Source organism: Phaseolus vulgaris, chromosome 9 (assembly GCF_051622355.1).
Source record: "Phaseolus vulgaris cultivar YP4 chromosome 9, ASM5162235v1, whole genome shotgun sequence".
NCBI lineage: Eukaryota > Viridiplantae > Streptophyta > Magnoliopsida > Fabales > Fabaceae > Phaseolus > Phaseolus vulgaris.
Genome location: NC_143506.1, coordinates 16213700 through 16230462, shown reverse-complemented (window position 1 = coordinate 16230462; position 16763 = coordinate 16213700). Strand labels below are relative to the sequence as shown.

The following is a 16763-nucleotide window of genomic DNA, read 5'->3' as shown; positions in this document are numbered from 1 at the left end:
TACTAAGTAAATTAGGCAATGTGATTTACTATATATTTTTTTAGTTAACTAGAGGACATTTTTTTTTATATTACAACCTTTTTTATGTTATTATTTAATACTCAGATATAAGGAAATAGTTTTGACGTCAACTAATCTCAGGTGAAAAATAAAATAAAATAATATTATTAATTTTATTACAATTAATATTTTCAATTACGATTACATATTAGTGCTTATAAAATAAATTTAAATGTAAATTTATTAATATATTATTATTTTGCGTTCTGTTTGGGTTGAATGATTATTCCGTGTGGATGGAAAAATAGTAAATGCTAGGTCTTTGTAGACATACATATAATTCATGAGAATTTTTCCTCTTCAATTTTTTTTTAAACGAACTTTACTCCCTCTCTTTAGTTTTTTTTAATTATCTGGCACTCTCTCTCTATTCTGTTTCTCATTTTTGGCAAGGAAAAGAGGGAAAGGAAAGAAAAATAATTGAAAAAAACCCTAATTTCCTTGTTCAATCCACATCAAGTCTCAAATCGGGTTGGATTTGAACGGTTTCATAGACGAAATGAAGTGAAGCAACCTGAGTCTGTAGAAGATCAAGAGGCAGAGACGCACAAACGAAACAACCAATGGCGACGACGACGACAGATAAAGAATTGGAAGAGCAACTTCTCGAAGCCGGGAACAAACTCGCAGATCCGCCGTCATCCGTGGAGGAGCTTCTCTCACTTCTAGATGTAAGAACGCTTTCTCCCTTCAAAAGTTATCATAATACTTTGCTCGTGATGTTCTAGATTCTTTTGTTTTTAATTATTTGATGCATGTCGTTAACATTTTTCATTCCCGTAATCTGGCCGCTGAGATTGTTTGACTTTGGCGTTTTTGTGAGATTTTGATAGAAGGACGAGTGCATGGAATGTTTGATGTCAAATTTTTATTCTTATACCTAAACTGACTTGGCTGTAATGGGATAATTGTTACAGCGTTTATGTTACGATTTAATAAATATATCCTAATATACTATAGTATAAATATATCTTAAAGTTATGGAGTTCTAATTGGTAAGTGATGATTGGTAATAGTATTAATAGGCTGTAATTGATTATAATCAACACCAATCTTCTTGATTGTTTGGTCATGGATGTATGAAATAGATGGTGCTGAAGAAATTGAATTAGGTCTTGAAATAGGCCTTGTTCATTTTTTGTCAATGGATGGAATTATTGCTTGTTGATTATTGGTTGTGATGAGATTGGGAGGGAGGGTTTGGAGTGGTGCCAACAGTGACGATAGGTCTGAGGGAACATTGACTTGGTGCTAGTGGTTGTGGTGCAGGGGCTGCACTCGCTTCACCATAGCAATGGTTCTCCTCCCCCCAGACATTATTGGAGCACCCTGCAATTTGCTTCCTCTACCCCAGATCCACGAAGGCTCACCCTCCACCTTTTTGTTAATTTGATGTTGAATATCTTGATATTTTTGGCTTGTTGCTATAATTTGGGATGTTTGTCACAAGGACATGAAATATATCAATGATGGGCTTGGAGATTCACGTGGAGCTAGCTTGGGCTACTAGCGACCAGTGGTTCTGCGTGAATTTAATAGCGTCAGAAGATTTGCAAGGAAGGATAATGTGTTGCAACAACAACTGCTAAGATCAACGTTTCAAAGATATTATTTTCAACAAGATCCACTGTGGCTATTTTTTCCAGTTTCCTTCCTGGCCTCCCTTCCCTGATCTTCACCAGACTAAAATCCATAAATATACTTTTCTCATTGGTATCTCGCAGAGCCTTCTTTATACACGTCTAATACACCATAGTCTGTTTTTTGTCACCTTTTCCTTAATTGTTGCCATACTAATCCCTCTCATATATAATCATTTTGTCTTTTTTCTTTTCTTGTGTGACCTCATATCCATCATAACATTCTCATTTATGCCACTCTGACGTTTTTCTCTTCTTTCTGTGAAGTCCAACATCATGACCATAGAGGATTGTCAGGATACAGTAGTATGTATGACAATTTGTACTTGAGTTGGTAGGTGATTTTTTTAGTCAGAAATAACCTGTGTATCCTAATGTCCTAGGTGTGACGTCCCTGTTAATCTCCCCATCATTTTGTAATATTGATCCCGTATATTTAAACTAAGAAACATATGGTGTGACATCTTCTCGCAATTTACTTCTACAAGAGATTATTCTTATCTTGCTAAAATTACAATGCCTATACACTATTGTATTCCAACGTAAGCGAAAGTCCTTTATTTCCAAAGTCTGTCCCAAAGTTTAAGTTTAGATTAGTTGCTTCCTGGATTTCTCAACCAAAACTTTATCATTCGCAAAAAGCATGCAAAAAGAAACAGGCTTTTGTATGTCCCTTGCTAGCTCATCCATGGTAAGATTAAATAAGTAAGCCCTAATGTAATACTATTCCCTTATTCTAAGAAAATCTTTAGTCTCACATCTTTACCCACATGCATGGCCTGTATAACAATATAAGCAATTCTAACACCTTTCATTTTCAAATTTCTCCACAACACTTTTCTTGGTGCTTAGTCATACAAATTTCCAAACTCAACAAAAACCATAAGCCTTTTTCTTTGTATTTTGGTACATTTTCCCTCAAGCTCTGTAAAAGATAAATTGCTTCTATTGTAGACCTTCCTAGGAAATAACTGAACCGATTCTTTACAAACCTCACTTTGCCTCTTATTCTGTGGTCAGTCACCCTTAACCACAGTGTTACTTGTATGTTTTATACCTCTATAATTAGCACAATTATGAACATCTCCTTTATTCTTGAATACAGGGCCAAAGTGCTCTTCCTCCACTCATATGACATTTTCCTAGATATCAAAATCTTGTTAAAGGCTGTGAGAAAATGATACCTTGTTTTCCCACACAATTCCAAACTTCAAAAAGTATATCATTTGATCTGACAACTTTGTCATTATCTATTCTTTTCATGGGTTTCCATTACTTTTCGAATACAAATTCTATAGTTTCTGTTCATTTTCTTGTGTTTCTAGTTTTTCTGTGCTAGGAATTCATCCTTCTCCATTATTGAAAACCTTACAAAATTAATTCCTTCGTCTCTTCTATGTATCGTGACTTGGCCAAACTTTACTTGATACATCTTACATAATCCAAATCTCTTGTATAACTCTTCAAAAAGCTTGTAGGTGGTTCTGCGTACACTGTTTTTTATCTTCTTAGACATTTCATCCCACTTGACGATAGCACTACCAAGTGTTTCCTAATTATCTTCCTCCAGTATCTTTTGCTTAAAAGTTAAATAACTCTTTCCCTTAAGTTGGCACCTATTTAGATTGGTAACTTGTCGTGTTTTCTGTTTCTGCTTTTCAAGAAAAACATCATGGTTCTAATCTTTATGTTGTGTAATAAGGCTCCCTCTTGGAATCACCTTGCAATCCTTACAAACCCTTTATCATCACATCTTACTAGAAAGAAAATAATTTGAGTCTTTGAACTTCCTCTCTTGTGAGGGATAAGGTGCTTTTCCTGCTTCTTGGAACAAATGTTGATGATCCTGAAATCATTGGCCACAGTGAAGTTTAATTTTAAGAAATATCACCATTTATATAATCTGAACCATTTATTATTAAATATCACCATTTAGCCTATAGTTTACCTTAGACAAACCATAAAGAGCAATATAAAATTGTAAAACTAGAGAAAAACTTCTATCCAATAGAGAAATATAAAAATATTAAAAAAATAACTAATTATCTCTTTAATTGTTCCTGTTCCGTTGTAAGTTAACTATGTTTTGCAATAACATTTTAATTATTTTATCATGGAAAATATTTGATACAATCATGCTCATTCACTAGGCTAAATAAATTTTATTGCTTTGGCAATTTAATAGTGCATTAATAGTATCTATTAAATTGATGTATAATAAAAAGTAAACTATTATTGTGGCATATTTTTCATATATTGGGCTCCACACTGCATGATTTTCTGAATGCAATTTTTTAAAAGATACATTATAAAGGAAGAAAACTATATCACAAATGTGGATTAATATTGATATGGTACAACAGGGTGTGTTCACTCATTAAATTATCAACAATCCTGTCACTAGTTTTTTTTTTTTTTGGTTATTTTAGTCGCCAAATATATCATTTCTGGAAATTTGAAATTTATATTTACTTAACTGGTTGTGTTTCTCTTATCGAATTTGTCTTTTTGTATATAATTTTTACGCTAAATACTAAACATTGTTTATCGTATCTGATCTTACATAAATCTATGGTAGTCAGGTGTTGGATTTGAGATTTTTGTTGCATTTTTTTTACTTTGGTTGCCTTCTCTGCTCTGTGGGTGTTGTTTTGTGTGGCTGTTTTGTTGGGTCATTTAGCTTATATTATAAATTACAGTCGTGTTCATAATTAAGTGGTGTGAAAGACCAGCATTCTTTATGTTCCTGTCACCTAGGCACTTTTTACCTTTGTGGATGAGAGTAGAGAATTGTTCTGATTAAAATAATTAAGTAATGCCTCTGAACTCAGGCAACTATTACAAAGGTTGATTTTATAGTTTTAATCATGGTAGTAAGAGTCATATGATACACGAGTCGTATCTTATGATACGATTCTCTACACCCATGATATGATAGCAGCAACACTCGTTTTTTGCTCTGGGATCTGTTTTGTGTCATTCAAATCTCTTTTGGAATCGCATGAATTGCGATTCTGGTTTGAATTGTGCTTTGAATCATGGGAGAAATTGTGTTCAGGTTGCACTCAGAAACAAGTTGGGTAAAACGACCTGGTTTGTAAAAGCCCTAATTTTGCTTTTATTTTTTGTGAGAATCTGAGTGGTAAGAGAGGCAAAATGGTTGTTCTTTTCCTTCCATCCATGGCCACTTATTATTTTGCCTTTTCCTCCCTTCTAGACTCTTACCCATAATCTCTCTTCTCCACCTACACCTGTGACCCACTTATCTCTATCTTTTCCTTATGTCTACTTGGTGGCCTTTTAAGTGTTTCTTTCTACTCCTCAACATGTGTTGCTGCTGGTCCCTCCCCTTTTTTTATATGTGCTACTCCTTAGTGAGTTTTTTGTTGGACTCTTGCATTATAGAAATGGATAAATAAAAAGGGAGCCTGATATTACTTAGAACTATTGTGAAGCTCTTCTTCCTAATAGACTACAAGTAAAATTTACATTTTGTTCTTATGCTTGTTGGGGTGGCATAGCAAGGTGGAAGCATCATCTTACTAGAACAAACAAAGATGTTATTCCTTGTCCTAGTATTCTAGATGAAGTGAATGAAACATTTGTGAAGTTGCTGAAAAGTAAAGAAAGAAAGAAAGAGGAGAACAACCTTGATTGTGCAGAAGTTACAAAAGAAGTAGCAAAAGGAGAGAATGCTCTCCAACAAATGACAACCAATGCATTTTTATAAACAAGAGAATATCTAATCCAAGAAGTTTGCAACATCATTTATGGTAATGCATTGCCATTTAATCTTGTAAGGAATCCTCATTTTATCCAAATGTTAAATGCCATTGGAGAGCATTGTAATGATTTTAAGCCTCCTTCTTGTCATGAGGTAAGGGTTTCCTATTTGAAAAACAACTGTTGATAATGTCCAAAAATATTTAGAAAAATATAGTGGTGTTAGGAAGAAATGGGATGCACATTGATGTGTGATGGTTGGACGGATGGGAAAGGAAAGATCACTCACTAATGTTATTGTTAATAGTCCAAGTGGGACATTTTTTTTTTAATTTATTTATACTAGTGATGTGATAAAAGATGGAAAAAATGTATGAGTTGTTGGACAACATAGTGGGTGAAATTGGAGTGAAGCATGTTGTCCAAGTATTTACAGATGAGGCTTCTAACCTAGTTGCAATTGGGAGAATGTTAATGGAAAATAGAACCAAGTTATTTTGATCCCTTTTGTGCATCTCATTATTGTCTTTATCTAGTTCCTGAGGACATTGGAGAGCTTCTGTACAACACCATCGCAATGCAAAGGTAATCACTAATATTTTTAGGCACACATGGGTTCTTATTTTGTATAGAAAGCACTCTAATAGACGGGAATTGGCAAGACTAGCTATCACACATGTTGCGACTTCTTTGACATTAAATAGAAACAAAAAAATGCTATTAGATCTATGTTTGCTTCGGAAGAATGGACAACTAGTCCACATGCTACTAAAATTGAGGCTAAGCAAGTGATGAATCTAGTGTTGAGTGATGGTAGATTTTGAAGATCAATCAAATACTGCCTAAAATGTGTGATTCCACTTGTACAAGTTTTTGAGGTTTGTAAATGTTGATGCAAAGCGAGCCATGCGATCCATTTATGAAGCAATGAATTAAGCTATGGAGCAAATTGCCGAAAATTTCCAAAAGAAAGAAACTAGGTGTAAAAAAATATGGAAAATTATTGACACTTGGGTGGAATTTACAACTATGTAGGCTTCTCCATGCAGCAACCTATTGTCTCAATCCTAGGTAAGCTAATTACATATAAATTTTTCCTACTAAGTAAGTACCACTATCTTCCTTGTTCAGATCAACTTATTTTTATCGTGCATAGTGAGGTGTTGGGGTTTGTGTGAAACAACTTGAAATTAATCAACTTGGTTCAAGAACAAGAGTTGCAAGTAATCAACAACTTGAAAAGTTCAAGGGATAAGGGGCTTTTTTGGAATGGATGTGGCGATAGATACTAGAAATATCAAACAACTTGATAATTAAATTACTCATTACCATTTTTATATGATTTATAAATTTTTAATTACATTATAATTACAAAAGGTGGCCATGAAAATTTTGAGCTTCATATGTAGTGCAACAAGGTGTGTAAAAAGTTGGAGCATTTTGGACCGAGTGCATACTAAGATAACGAATAGATTGGAACATCAAAGATTAAATGCTCTGGTTTACGTGAAGTACAATCTTTAACTTGAGGCAAAAGTGTAGCAAAGAGAATGGGGGGAAGCTTATGATCCCATATGTTTGTGAGATATTGAATCAGATGACGAAGGAATCACTGAAAAAGAAAATCCTTGCGTCCGTATCGATTCCTCATGGATGAATGTGCATGAGTATTTTGACGTTGAAGAGGGAGCTCCAAGCAAAAATAGGAAGAGAGGTAATTGTTTATACTTATTATTTTTAGAAATTGGAACTTCAATGTTCAAACTAGAACTAGAGTTTATTTGTTTTTCTTTTACTCATATAGGTCCTAGAAGCTTAAATGCTGAGACCAATAAAAATGGGAAATCCATAGTAGGAGATGGGGAAGAAGTTGAAGACACAGATGAAGGGAAAAACTTTTAATAGAAGATGAAGATGACTTGAGTGATGTAGATCTTGGAGAGGAAGAGGACGAAATCTGAATGATTTGGATATATTTTGTTTTGTTTTTGAGGCCGTTCAGTATGTGTAGCAATACTAGCAACAACCATTGTCTGCAGTAACTATGCAGTAGCAACAACACTTATTTTTTGAATGGCTATAATGCAAAATCTGTTTTGTAGCATATAACCATTGTTATAGGAATTTTAAGCAGCTGCATCAATGTTTTTTTGGAGGTTATGTTGCTGAAGTTGTGCAGATATACATACAACCACTGCTTTTTTACTATGGTCGTTATTAATAGTATATTTGCATGTTTATATGTCTTATATTCAATACATTTTTTAATATTTACGAATCTTATGAATCATGATATAAATTATTCACAATTCAAAATTTAACCTCTCCATACATAATTTTCTATCTCAATTCAACTGCCCGTGATTTTATATCTGAAAAAAAAGTATATAATTTTGAACTTTGAAGTGAGGTGATGGTTAACAATTCTTCTGATTATATGTCTAAAACACCGTCCTAACTAGATGGGTGGCCAAAGTACTACACACATTTTTGTGATTTTTACATATTGTTTCCCCTTGCCGTGCAGCAAGTAGAGAGTTTCTTATCAAGGGTTGAACAGTCACCTTCAAACTCTATGCAAATTGCACTCTCTCCATCATTGAAAGCATTGATTGCAGACAAACTTTTGAGGCACTCAGATGATGATGTCAAAGTTGCAGTTGCCTCTTGCATCAGTGAAATAACAAGAATCACTGCACCTGAAGCTCCTTATGATGATGATCAAATGAAGGTGTGCATAATTTGTTCTGCTACAGTATATGAATGGACTTTTTATTATACTTTTTACAAAAAAATTGTAAATCTGTGATCCAATCCAACTGAATTTCACCAATGACATTTTCTTACAGGAGGTCTTTCAAGTAATAGTATCTTCATTTGAAAATCTACATGATAAGTTAAGTCGATCATATGCAAAGAGGACCTCAATTCTTGAAACTGTTGCAAAAGTCAGATCATGTGTCGTAATGCTGGATCTTGAATGTGATGCCCTGATTTTGGAGATGTTTCAGCATTTCTTTAAAGCAATAAGGTACTAATTGTCTTCTGTGATTCTACTTTAAGTTGCGCTTCATCATGGCTTCAATTACTTTGACGTCTGTATTTCTACTTCAAGCACGGTTCTATTATTCTGATCTGTTACTACTTAGTCTGTGTTAACTATCTTAATGTGTTTATTTTTTTCCTGCTTATTATCTTGTAAACACATAGTAGTGTGATTACTGATGACTTCCTTCGATATAGTTTTAGAAAAATACTTATAAATTTGACTATGTATACATATTTTACCTCTGGTGGATACTGACAGTCTGATACAATATATTATGACTCTATTAGAACTTGACTGGCTTTATTTTCAGTCTCCTTCGCTACATGTTTTCTTTGGATAATGAAAAATATTCTTTAAATTTGGCTACAATTATGCTTTTTTAATGAGGTTTGCATGAGATTAAAAACCAACAAAAATATGAAAAATAAGCCATGTATGTGAAGAAATCAAATTATTAAACTACAGAAATCAAGAAATCAAACTAAATATCAGCTATATGAAGAAAATTTATAGAAATCCAGAAAAATCAAATTAATAAAATTAATCCATGTATAAATATAATTATCTTGTGCTTAACATGAAATATTTATCCTGATTTTCTTAAAAATTATTAAACCCAGTGCTCATACTTGTGGCTGTGCAACATAGTTGTTCATGTGTACTAATGCATATTTTTTAGACAGTTGGAAACTCTTAATGTGGGGGAAGGGGAACGTAGTTCTAATCATGTCTATTTATAAATTTCAGGGAACATCATCCAGAAAATGTTTTTTCATCCATGGAAACAATTATGACCCTTGTTCTAGAGGAAAGTGAAGATATATCCTTAGACCTTCTGTCTACACTTCTGGCCACAGTTAAAAAAGATGACGAGGTTGTAGTTTGGCAGTTTCACTTTCATTCCTTTAAGTTGATTGTGATTTTGAAATTGAACCGCTTTTGTTCTAATTTTATCATTGGTTTGACGTTGATAATCATTGTGATCTAGGAAGCTTTTCCAATTGCCAAAAAATTGGGTGAGAGGGTCCTTGAAAGTTGTGCAACCAAGCTTAAACCCTATTTGGTTCAAGCAGTGAAATCCTTGGGTATACCTATGGGTGATTATAGTTTGGTACTTTCTTCAATATGCCAAGACACATCTGATACCCTGGAGAAAAATGATACATGTGTTACTAGTGAGCACGTGGTAAGTTTTCTGTTGGTCATTTGTCAATTCTTAATATTTGAAACATTTCATGATAAGAGAATCTTGAAACTTTACTTTTGTCATATTGATTCCTTCAGGAAGATAAGGTTGATTTGGCAAAACAGCCACGTGAGGATTCAGCACATGTATGGCCCCACTTTAATGCTTTTGTTTTTTACATATCTTGTGGCTCTAGAGTTTTGTTGTCCAGAATTGAACTCTGGAACATACTGATTGTGGTTTTACCAGGTAGACGAGAAGGATCCAAGGGAAGTTACACCCTCTCAACAAGAAAATCCTGATGTAAATATATCTCCAAAGTCGGTCATGAGCAATGGTGTTGAAGAAGATACTTTAGCTGATTCCAAGTCCATTAAAAAGCAAGAGGATGCTGACTGCTCTAATCACTCTGAAGGTTTGAATATATCTGGTCATGAAGCGTGTAATGATTTAGACCCTGAAAAAGTTGACAATAGTAAAAATAAGCCAGAACAATCTACCAAGAGACGACGGAAGAAATCAAGCTCTTCAACTAAATCTGCTAAACTTTCCAAGGGTCAAGTTGCTCCTAATGATAAGGAAACTGAGAAAATGCTCAACTATGAAAGCAACAGCAAGAAAGTACCCAGTTCTCCTCATGAGGACCATTTTGTTGAAGCAGCAGGACCTTCACAGAACAACAAAGAAATTGATGCTAAGACTTCATCACCAAAGGCATGCAACAATGAATCTGAAGTTGCTTCTCCACCAAGTGAGAGCCTCCATGATGAGAATCGATTAAAGAAACATGGACGAACAAAAAAGAAAGACGGCCCTATAAAATCTGTGGCTGGAGAGGATGTTTCCAAGGTGTCTGGAGGAGCTAGTGATTCAGAAGCCAGACCTGCTAGGCGGTCAATGAAAAAGGCACCCGGTCAGAACTCTGTGAAAAAAACTAGTGTTGTAGATTCAGTTAAAAAGGGAAGTGCGGCAGCAAATGACGCAGATGCTAAAAAGCACTCAGCGAAGAAATTAGATGAAAACAAAAAGGGTAGTGGTGGATCCTCTTCAAAGCAGATTGGGGACAAGAAAAAGGGAGGGAGGGTGAAAGCTAACTCTGAAACAGACCTTGCAAAATCAACTGCTATGGAAGTGGACAGGGTATTTTTCAAGCATTATACTGTGTTTACTTCTGTATACTACCATTATTGCTGCATGATTTATTCTGTTTTTTTTAATGTAAAGCATTAAATAAATCAATTTTAATTATTTAGGAAGTGGTTTCTTCTCCGAGGTCTGGTACAAAATCAACTAAAGATGAAAGTTCAGAGGAGACTCCCAGGGCAAATGTGAAAAGGAAACGCACTTCAGGAAAAGAAAATGTACGTCATTTACCCTCTGAATTTTTAAATTATGATACTGAAACTTCCATGATATATTTCTAAGGGAACCTTTGGTTTGGAAAAATCCTTTATGTAGCTTGGTCTTGCTAATTCAAGAAGTTTCATTGTATTCTTGGGTTGATTGCTAATTATCTTTTTCCTGTACCAGGAGTCGGATGTGAAGGAATATGGTGAAAACCTTGTTGGTTCAAGGGTCAAAGTTTGGTGGCCTGAGGATCGTGAGTAAGTACTTAAAATGACTCCCATTTTTACTTGCTGTCACTGGAAGTTTTTGTTCATAAGGGACCAGGAAATGCTTCGTGATATTTGGCATTTACTTTCAAATTGTAATCTCTAGTTTTTTTTTTTTAATTTATGGTTGTCTAATATGGAACACTTGTTTTTACACATCTTAATCTGGACTAATGTTTCTTTGTGTTCATGAGGTTTGAATTATTTGTATTACAGTAACATTTATTACATGCATGTTTTTGTAAACCATTCTGTTGAAGTTATTGTGCTCTCAATGGTTTGTGTTCTAGATTTTCTTTACTGGCTTATGTGTGTGTAATCTACTTGATCTGTTTGTATGTCAAACTGTCTTGTAAGAATGAAATTGGGGGGTTTATGATTTGATGTGAGATACCGAGGGAATATGTGTTTGAATAAAACTAGGGTATATCATGCACATTCCATCAGTTTGCCTGATCATCTTTATATAATAGAAATATTTACTATAAATTTTGACTGACACCTCATTTGTTTCAGGTTTTACAGAGGTGTTATCCATTCTTTTTATTCTGGCAAAAAGAAGCACAAGGTGATTTGACAGTTTATTAAGTCATCTATCTATCCTCCCCCCCTTTCCATTATTGAGATTAAACTTCGTATTCTTTTTGTTCTTTTGTGTTGCTGTGCCCATTTTAGTATCTTTTACTACTTTTCACCTAATTAATTCATATGTGCTGATAATTTTCTGCACTTTGCAGAAGAGAAAAATGAGTTTATTTTATCACTTTATTGTATTTATTTATTGACTACGAAAATAATATAATTAAGATCGTATTGAAAAAAAATAATTAGTGCAAGAAACAATTTGAAAAGGGTCTTGCGGAAAGGGAATAACAGATTTCTGAAAAGAGTCATATATATAGGGATAGAGGTAGTTTTTCTGGAAATTAAAAGTAAAACGTAAACAATGAAAAAGAAAGTAATTTTAGTGTTTTTTTCATGTGCTAGAAAGAGTAACACGTGAAAAAAAGGAGCAATTTCATAAAATTAATTTTTCGAGACTAAACCAAATGCACCCTATTTTATCTTCTGACATATGTTCTCTATTTTAGGTCTTGTACGATGATGGTGATGAAGAAACATTAAATCTCGTGAAGGAAAAATGGAAGTTCATTGAAGCTGACTCAGATGCAGATGAGGTTGGTCTACGACTTTTCTTTGCACACCAAATTTTCTCTGGCACATAAATTAATGCCAATTATTTCTCTGGACAGGAAGGACAAAGTGATCGTGAAAGTCTCGATGCTTCCACTGATATGTATGTTCTGCATATTGTTAATGTCATTCTCTGTAGATACATCTTTTGTTTGTATTATTCTATAACTTTTTAAGCATGTTTTTTATGAGGTGTACATATATTGTGATGTTGCGTTTTGCAGAAATTCTGTGCATCTGTGTGTTCTTTTGTTTATTTGGTGCTGTTTGTGCTTATTACTGATTTGATTGATATATTGTTTCAAATAATGCTACCATGGTATATATAACTTGAAAAACCGAGCATACTCCTTTTGCAAATATGTATTTTTGTGAATGATGATTTGCCTGAGCCTTTAGTTTAGAGCTTTTGATAGGATTTGTCCCATGGCATAATTCGGAACTTGTCCCCCCCAGTCATTGTTGTTATGTTGTATATTTGATGATCCAAGTTTGTTGTGGCCTTTAATTATTGAAGCCTTTGGAGTTCCAGAGCATGTAACGGTTGTGAATTTTTAGTTGCATTTTATAAATAGTGTTGAGTGCTAAAAGAGATATATTTAAAAAATAAAAAAAATGTCTGTATCCTTTTATTTCACCAAACTTTTTTGGCAGATATATACTCATCTGTTCACTAATATATATAGATTGAAAAGTGCTAAATTGTTTGACCTGGTTATTTGTATACCTCGTGAAGCAATTAGGCTATGTGCTGCACTGGTTTGTTTTTATTAATTAAGAATGTGTCAGTAGATTGTTTAATGTTTTCCCTCTTTTTGAAGGATTCAAATGGACTTGTGTTGTTTATTGCTGTCTATTTTTGTATTCTCTTTGATGCTGTGGCATACACAGTGTGGTTCACATTGCATTGTTCTCTGATCCTATTCAGGCCACCGAAGAAGAAAGGGAAAACTAGTGTTGGCGAATCAACCAAGCAAGGAAAGGTGGATGATTCCTCCAAAAGGTTCGCGAATATCAAATAATCTATTCCATTTTCACCTTTTTTATGTCTAATTTTTACTTCAATTTGTAGCGGTGGAGCAGCAACACCCAGTAGATCAAAGGGTTCCATGAAGTCTAGCCAAAAGTCCAAAGATGGCAACAAATCCAAAGATTCCAAGACTATTAGCAAATCTGAGGACCGAGTTAGTAGAAAATCTAAGGACAGCACTCCTAAAAGTGGTAGCAGTAAACCTGTTGCAGCTGCTAAGAAAATGAGTAATAAATCCAAAAACCCTGATACTTCCAAGATTAGCGATTCAAAGGATGATGATACTAGCAAGCCAAAATCCGCTGCCAAGTCTAAGCAAGAAACTCAAAGAAGTGGGAAATCCAAGCAAGAAACCTTGAAGACTGCCATTTCCAGAGGAAAACCTCTTAAAAGTGGTGGAAAGAGTGATGTTAATGGTACTGGCAAGGTGAAATCCGGTTTATTGAAGAGAAAATATGCGGAGGATGAAAATTCAGATGCTTGATCAAAGTTCAAAATGCCAAGGGCATGACTTAAAGATCATCAAAAGCATGAGGGAGTGAGGTCAAGAGTGGAAGGATGCATCAGAGAACATATAAGTGGGTATTTATTCTCGCTGTTTATTCCTTAACTGTATCAGGTTAGCTGTTCATCATTTTGTGGTAATTCTCTCATCGTTGGTAAGTATTATTTTGTCTGGTTAATTAGCTAGGCTAGTTTAGTTGTAGCATGGGCTAGTATCTTTAATCACTTTTACATTTGTTTCTAGACTAGAGGGATGTTATTTTAAAGGCAACACTTGAAAATATTTGGCTAGCAACCATCATTTAAAGAATGATTTGGCACTGCCTGATACTGACGGTTGACTACTTACTACCTCCTACCCAATTAACGTTTTTTGCATTGCTCAGTGCTTAGCTGTGATTGTGTTGTTGTTTTGTTCAGACAATACGTACACCATAATTCATACGGAGGAAACTATGTTTGTACGGTTTATTTGGTTTCGATTTGCATGTTTGAGTGTCAGTGAATACATGCATATCATATCACCGCACTACATTACTTTCCCGAGAGAACCCTCAGTTAGTTTCAGTATTCTAAGCTGATTTTTGTTTACTGTACTGAGGAGTTTAAATATCCCTTGAATTATTGATGGAAAATAAACGTTTACCATAATTCATATTTCATATTGATGCGTACATTTTGACAGTGAAGTACGCAAACTTTGTTGCAATCCTTGGACCATGACGCGATTTTGTTATGTAATTAAAGTGAAAACAGAAAATAAAAGTAGGAAACAAAATTACAAGCAAACCTTAAGGGCAATTTCTCTCTAATGATTTTGGAGCTTTAGGGTGAATGTGACAGTTTTAACTATTTTATTAGTCTATATGGTCCTGATACAGAGTAAGCAAGGGGATTTCTTTTTGCACACCTCTAATTTCCTTTTTTATCAACATCAATATGAAAATTTTCACTTTCCTCCTTTGGTTTATTAAAAAAAAAAGTTTTTAACTGCGCTATTTAGCTAGACTATGCAATCTATAAGCCTTTTTGATGGTGCAAGCTGGGTTATTTTTTACTGCATAGTCTCAGTCATTTTTTTCATGAAAAAGATTCTGTACAATTTGAAATTCAATTTTTCATAATGAAAAACTTTGGATTGTGTAATTCAGGACTCTTTAATATTATTCAGAACAAAAAGTTTATTTATGACACAACACATAGTTAAAAGTAGTGACAAAGGCAAAAAGGGTAACTGACAAGAGACAGTTTGGTGTATATGTGAACTATGGGGGTGCAGATAGGTTGGCTGTGTGTTACCGTCTCAGCTAAGACAGTTTCTTTCCTGAATCGTATCAAAATTCTTCTTGTATCCCATTAATTTAATAAAGAAAATTGTTTTACCCTCTTTTTAAATGACTTTTGGATTATCTTTTTCAGAAGTTTTTCAGAACATACTTTCCACAATTCAACAAATATATTTCTGAAAAATACTTTTTGGAATAAATTTTTCAAAAACGTATATAATACATTTTAGAATGTATGTTCTGGAAAGAGTTTTCCACAATGAGGTCTTAATAATTTCACCTATTTGATGGGGTGCGAAAGAAGAATGATGGGGTGCAGGAAGAAACATCCCTCAGCTAATTTATGAGAATCTAGTTTGTGTTGGGCCACGAAAACATTCCATTATAGCAAATGGATGAAAGCTTGGTGTGTATTTTGGTTTGAATTTTGATGATATTAAAACTTGAGAGTTGAGTTTTAATTTTGAATGATAGTTTAGATCTCTGATTTAAGAAAAGGTGGGTGGTGTCTTGTTTTGTGAATTATTGATCTGAAAAGTACAGCTCCACACACTATGTTCCAATATCCCCTTTCTTCTTACAGACAATACATAGTGGTGGTTTTGTCTTTTCATAATTTGCTGGTTGTTAGAACTCCAAATCTTTAGCTACTTTTGATCCTTGATTTTAAAAACATAGTGTAGCAGGTTAAAGATTAGAGTTACATGTACTTTTATTTTCTTTTTTATTTATTGGTCAAACGTTGCTGCAAAGTGAAGTTACAAGAGGCCAAAACCCAATTGAATATATGGGTCATGCAAAAGTGACTTTGCTTTTGTCCTCTTGCTAAAGCCACATATATTGATTATCAGTGATCACCAATCAGAATTTTGTACCTTTTCAATTGATTTGCAAACTTCACTTTTTCTTTTTTAGCTGCATATTCTCTTTCTGATAGAGTAGATTAGTTCATGCATCACACAGACGCCACTTTGTCAGAATATATAAATGTGTCTGTGAAACTCATTACTTTCCACAAAAAAATAATAATCTTAAATTCAGATAAAAAACACTCAATTTTTTTATGAAACACAGTTTTTAACAAGGGAAGAGTTAGAAAAAACAGTCATAACTACGACTAAATAATAAAGAATTGATTAAATTATAATTTTTTTCTTGTACATCTGTTAAATAAACACATTTTGTGCAACAGAAAATTTATCTGTAGAAATGTATCTGTCAAACTTTCTTGTAGGAATTTTAATAGAACAAATATGACTCAGACCTTCTTAATTTCATCTACAATCATAATTCTTTTTTTTTAATCCAAGACATATTCATTAAACACCCTCGGTTTAAGTAAGTTAAACACCACTCGGTTAATTAAATTATAAATAAATTCTTTTTACAACATATATATTAGTGTTTTTTATTATTAGAATTGATAGCAGACACCAGGAAATTCATCACAACATACATAATAGTGTTTAATTATGTCA

General features: G+C 33.8%; 1 protein-coding gene and 1 pseudogene across 2 annotated transcripts; both read left to right on the top strand.

The window, feature by feature from the left end:
* Positions 1-270: 270 nt before the first annotated feature.
* Positions 271-14329, top strand: LOC137820150 (sister chromatid cohesion protein PDS5 homolog C). 2 transcript variants are annotated; one of them, XM_090294988.1, is made up of 15 exons: positions 273-731; positions 6833-7137; positions 7951-8154; positions 8273-8454; positions 9220-9346; positions 9461-9658; positions 9757-9804; positions 9908-10798; positions 10912-11019; positions 11189-11262; positions 11788-11839; positions 12363-12449; positions 12525-12568; positions 13394-13468; positions 13538-14329. In XM_090294988.1, exons 2-15 carry the CDS (start codon positions 7081-7083, stop codon positions 13977-13979), a joined length of 2589 nt encoding a protein of 862 aa, XP_090151114.1. In that variant the 5' UTR covers positions 273-731; positions 6833-7080; the 3' UTR covers positions 13980-14329. The 2 variants fall into 2 exon arrangements, with proteins under 2 accessions (XP_068480107.2, XP_090151114.1); XM_068624006.2 differs by lacking the exon at positions 6833-7137 and having other exon boundaries at positions 271-731.
* On the top strand, positions 4702-6632 carry LOC150025192 (uncharacterized; annotated as a pseudogene).
* Positions 14330-16763: the final 2434 nt, after the last annotated feature.

Bases quoted from the DNA above. Each gene is read 5' to 3' on its own strand.
- LOC137820150 (XM_068624006.2), top strand. From the start codon at position 624: ATGGCGACGACGACGACAGATAAAGAATTGGAAGAGCAACTTCTCGAA. The intron at 11,840-12,362 runs GTGATTTGACAG...TCTCTATTTTAG, and splicing joins CTGGCAAAAAGAAGCACAAG to GTCTTGTACGATGATGGTGA. The intron at 12,569-13,393 runs GTATGTTCTGCA...GATCCTATTCAG, and splicing joins CTCGATGCTTCCACTGATAT to GCCACCGAAGAAGAAAGGGA.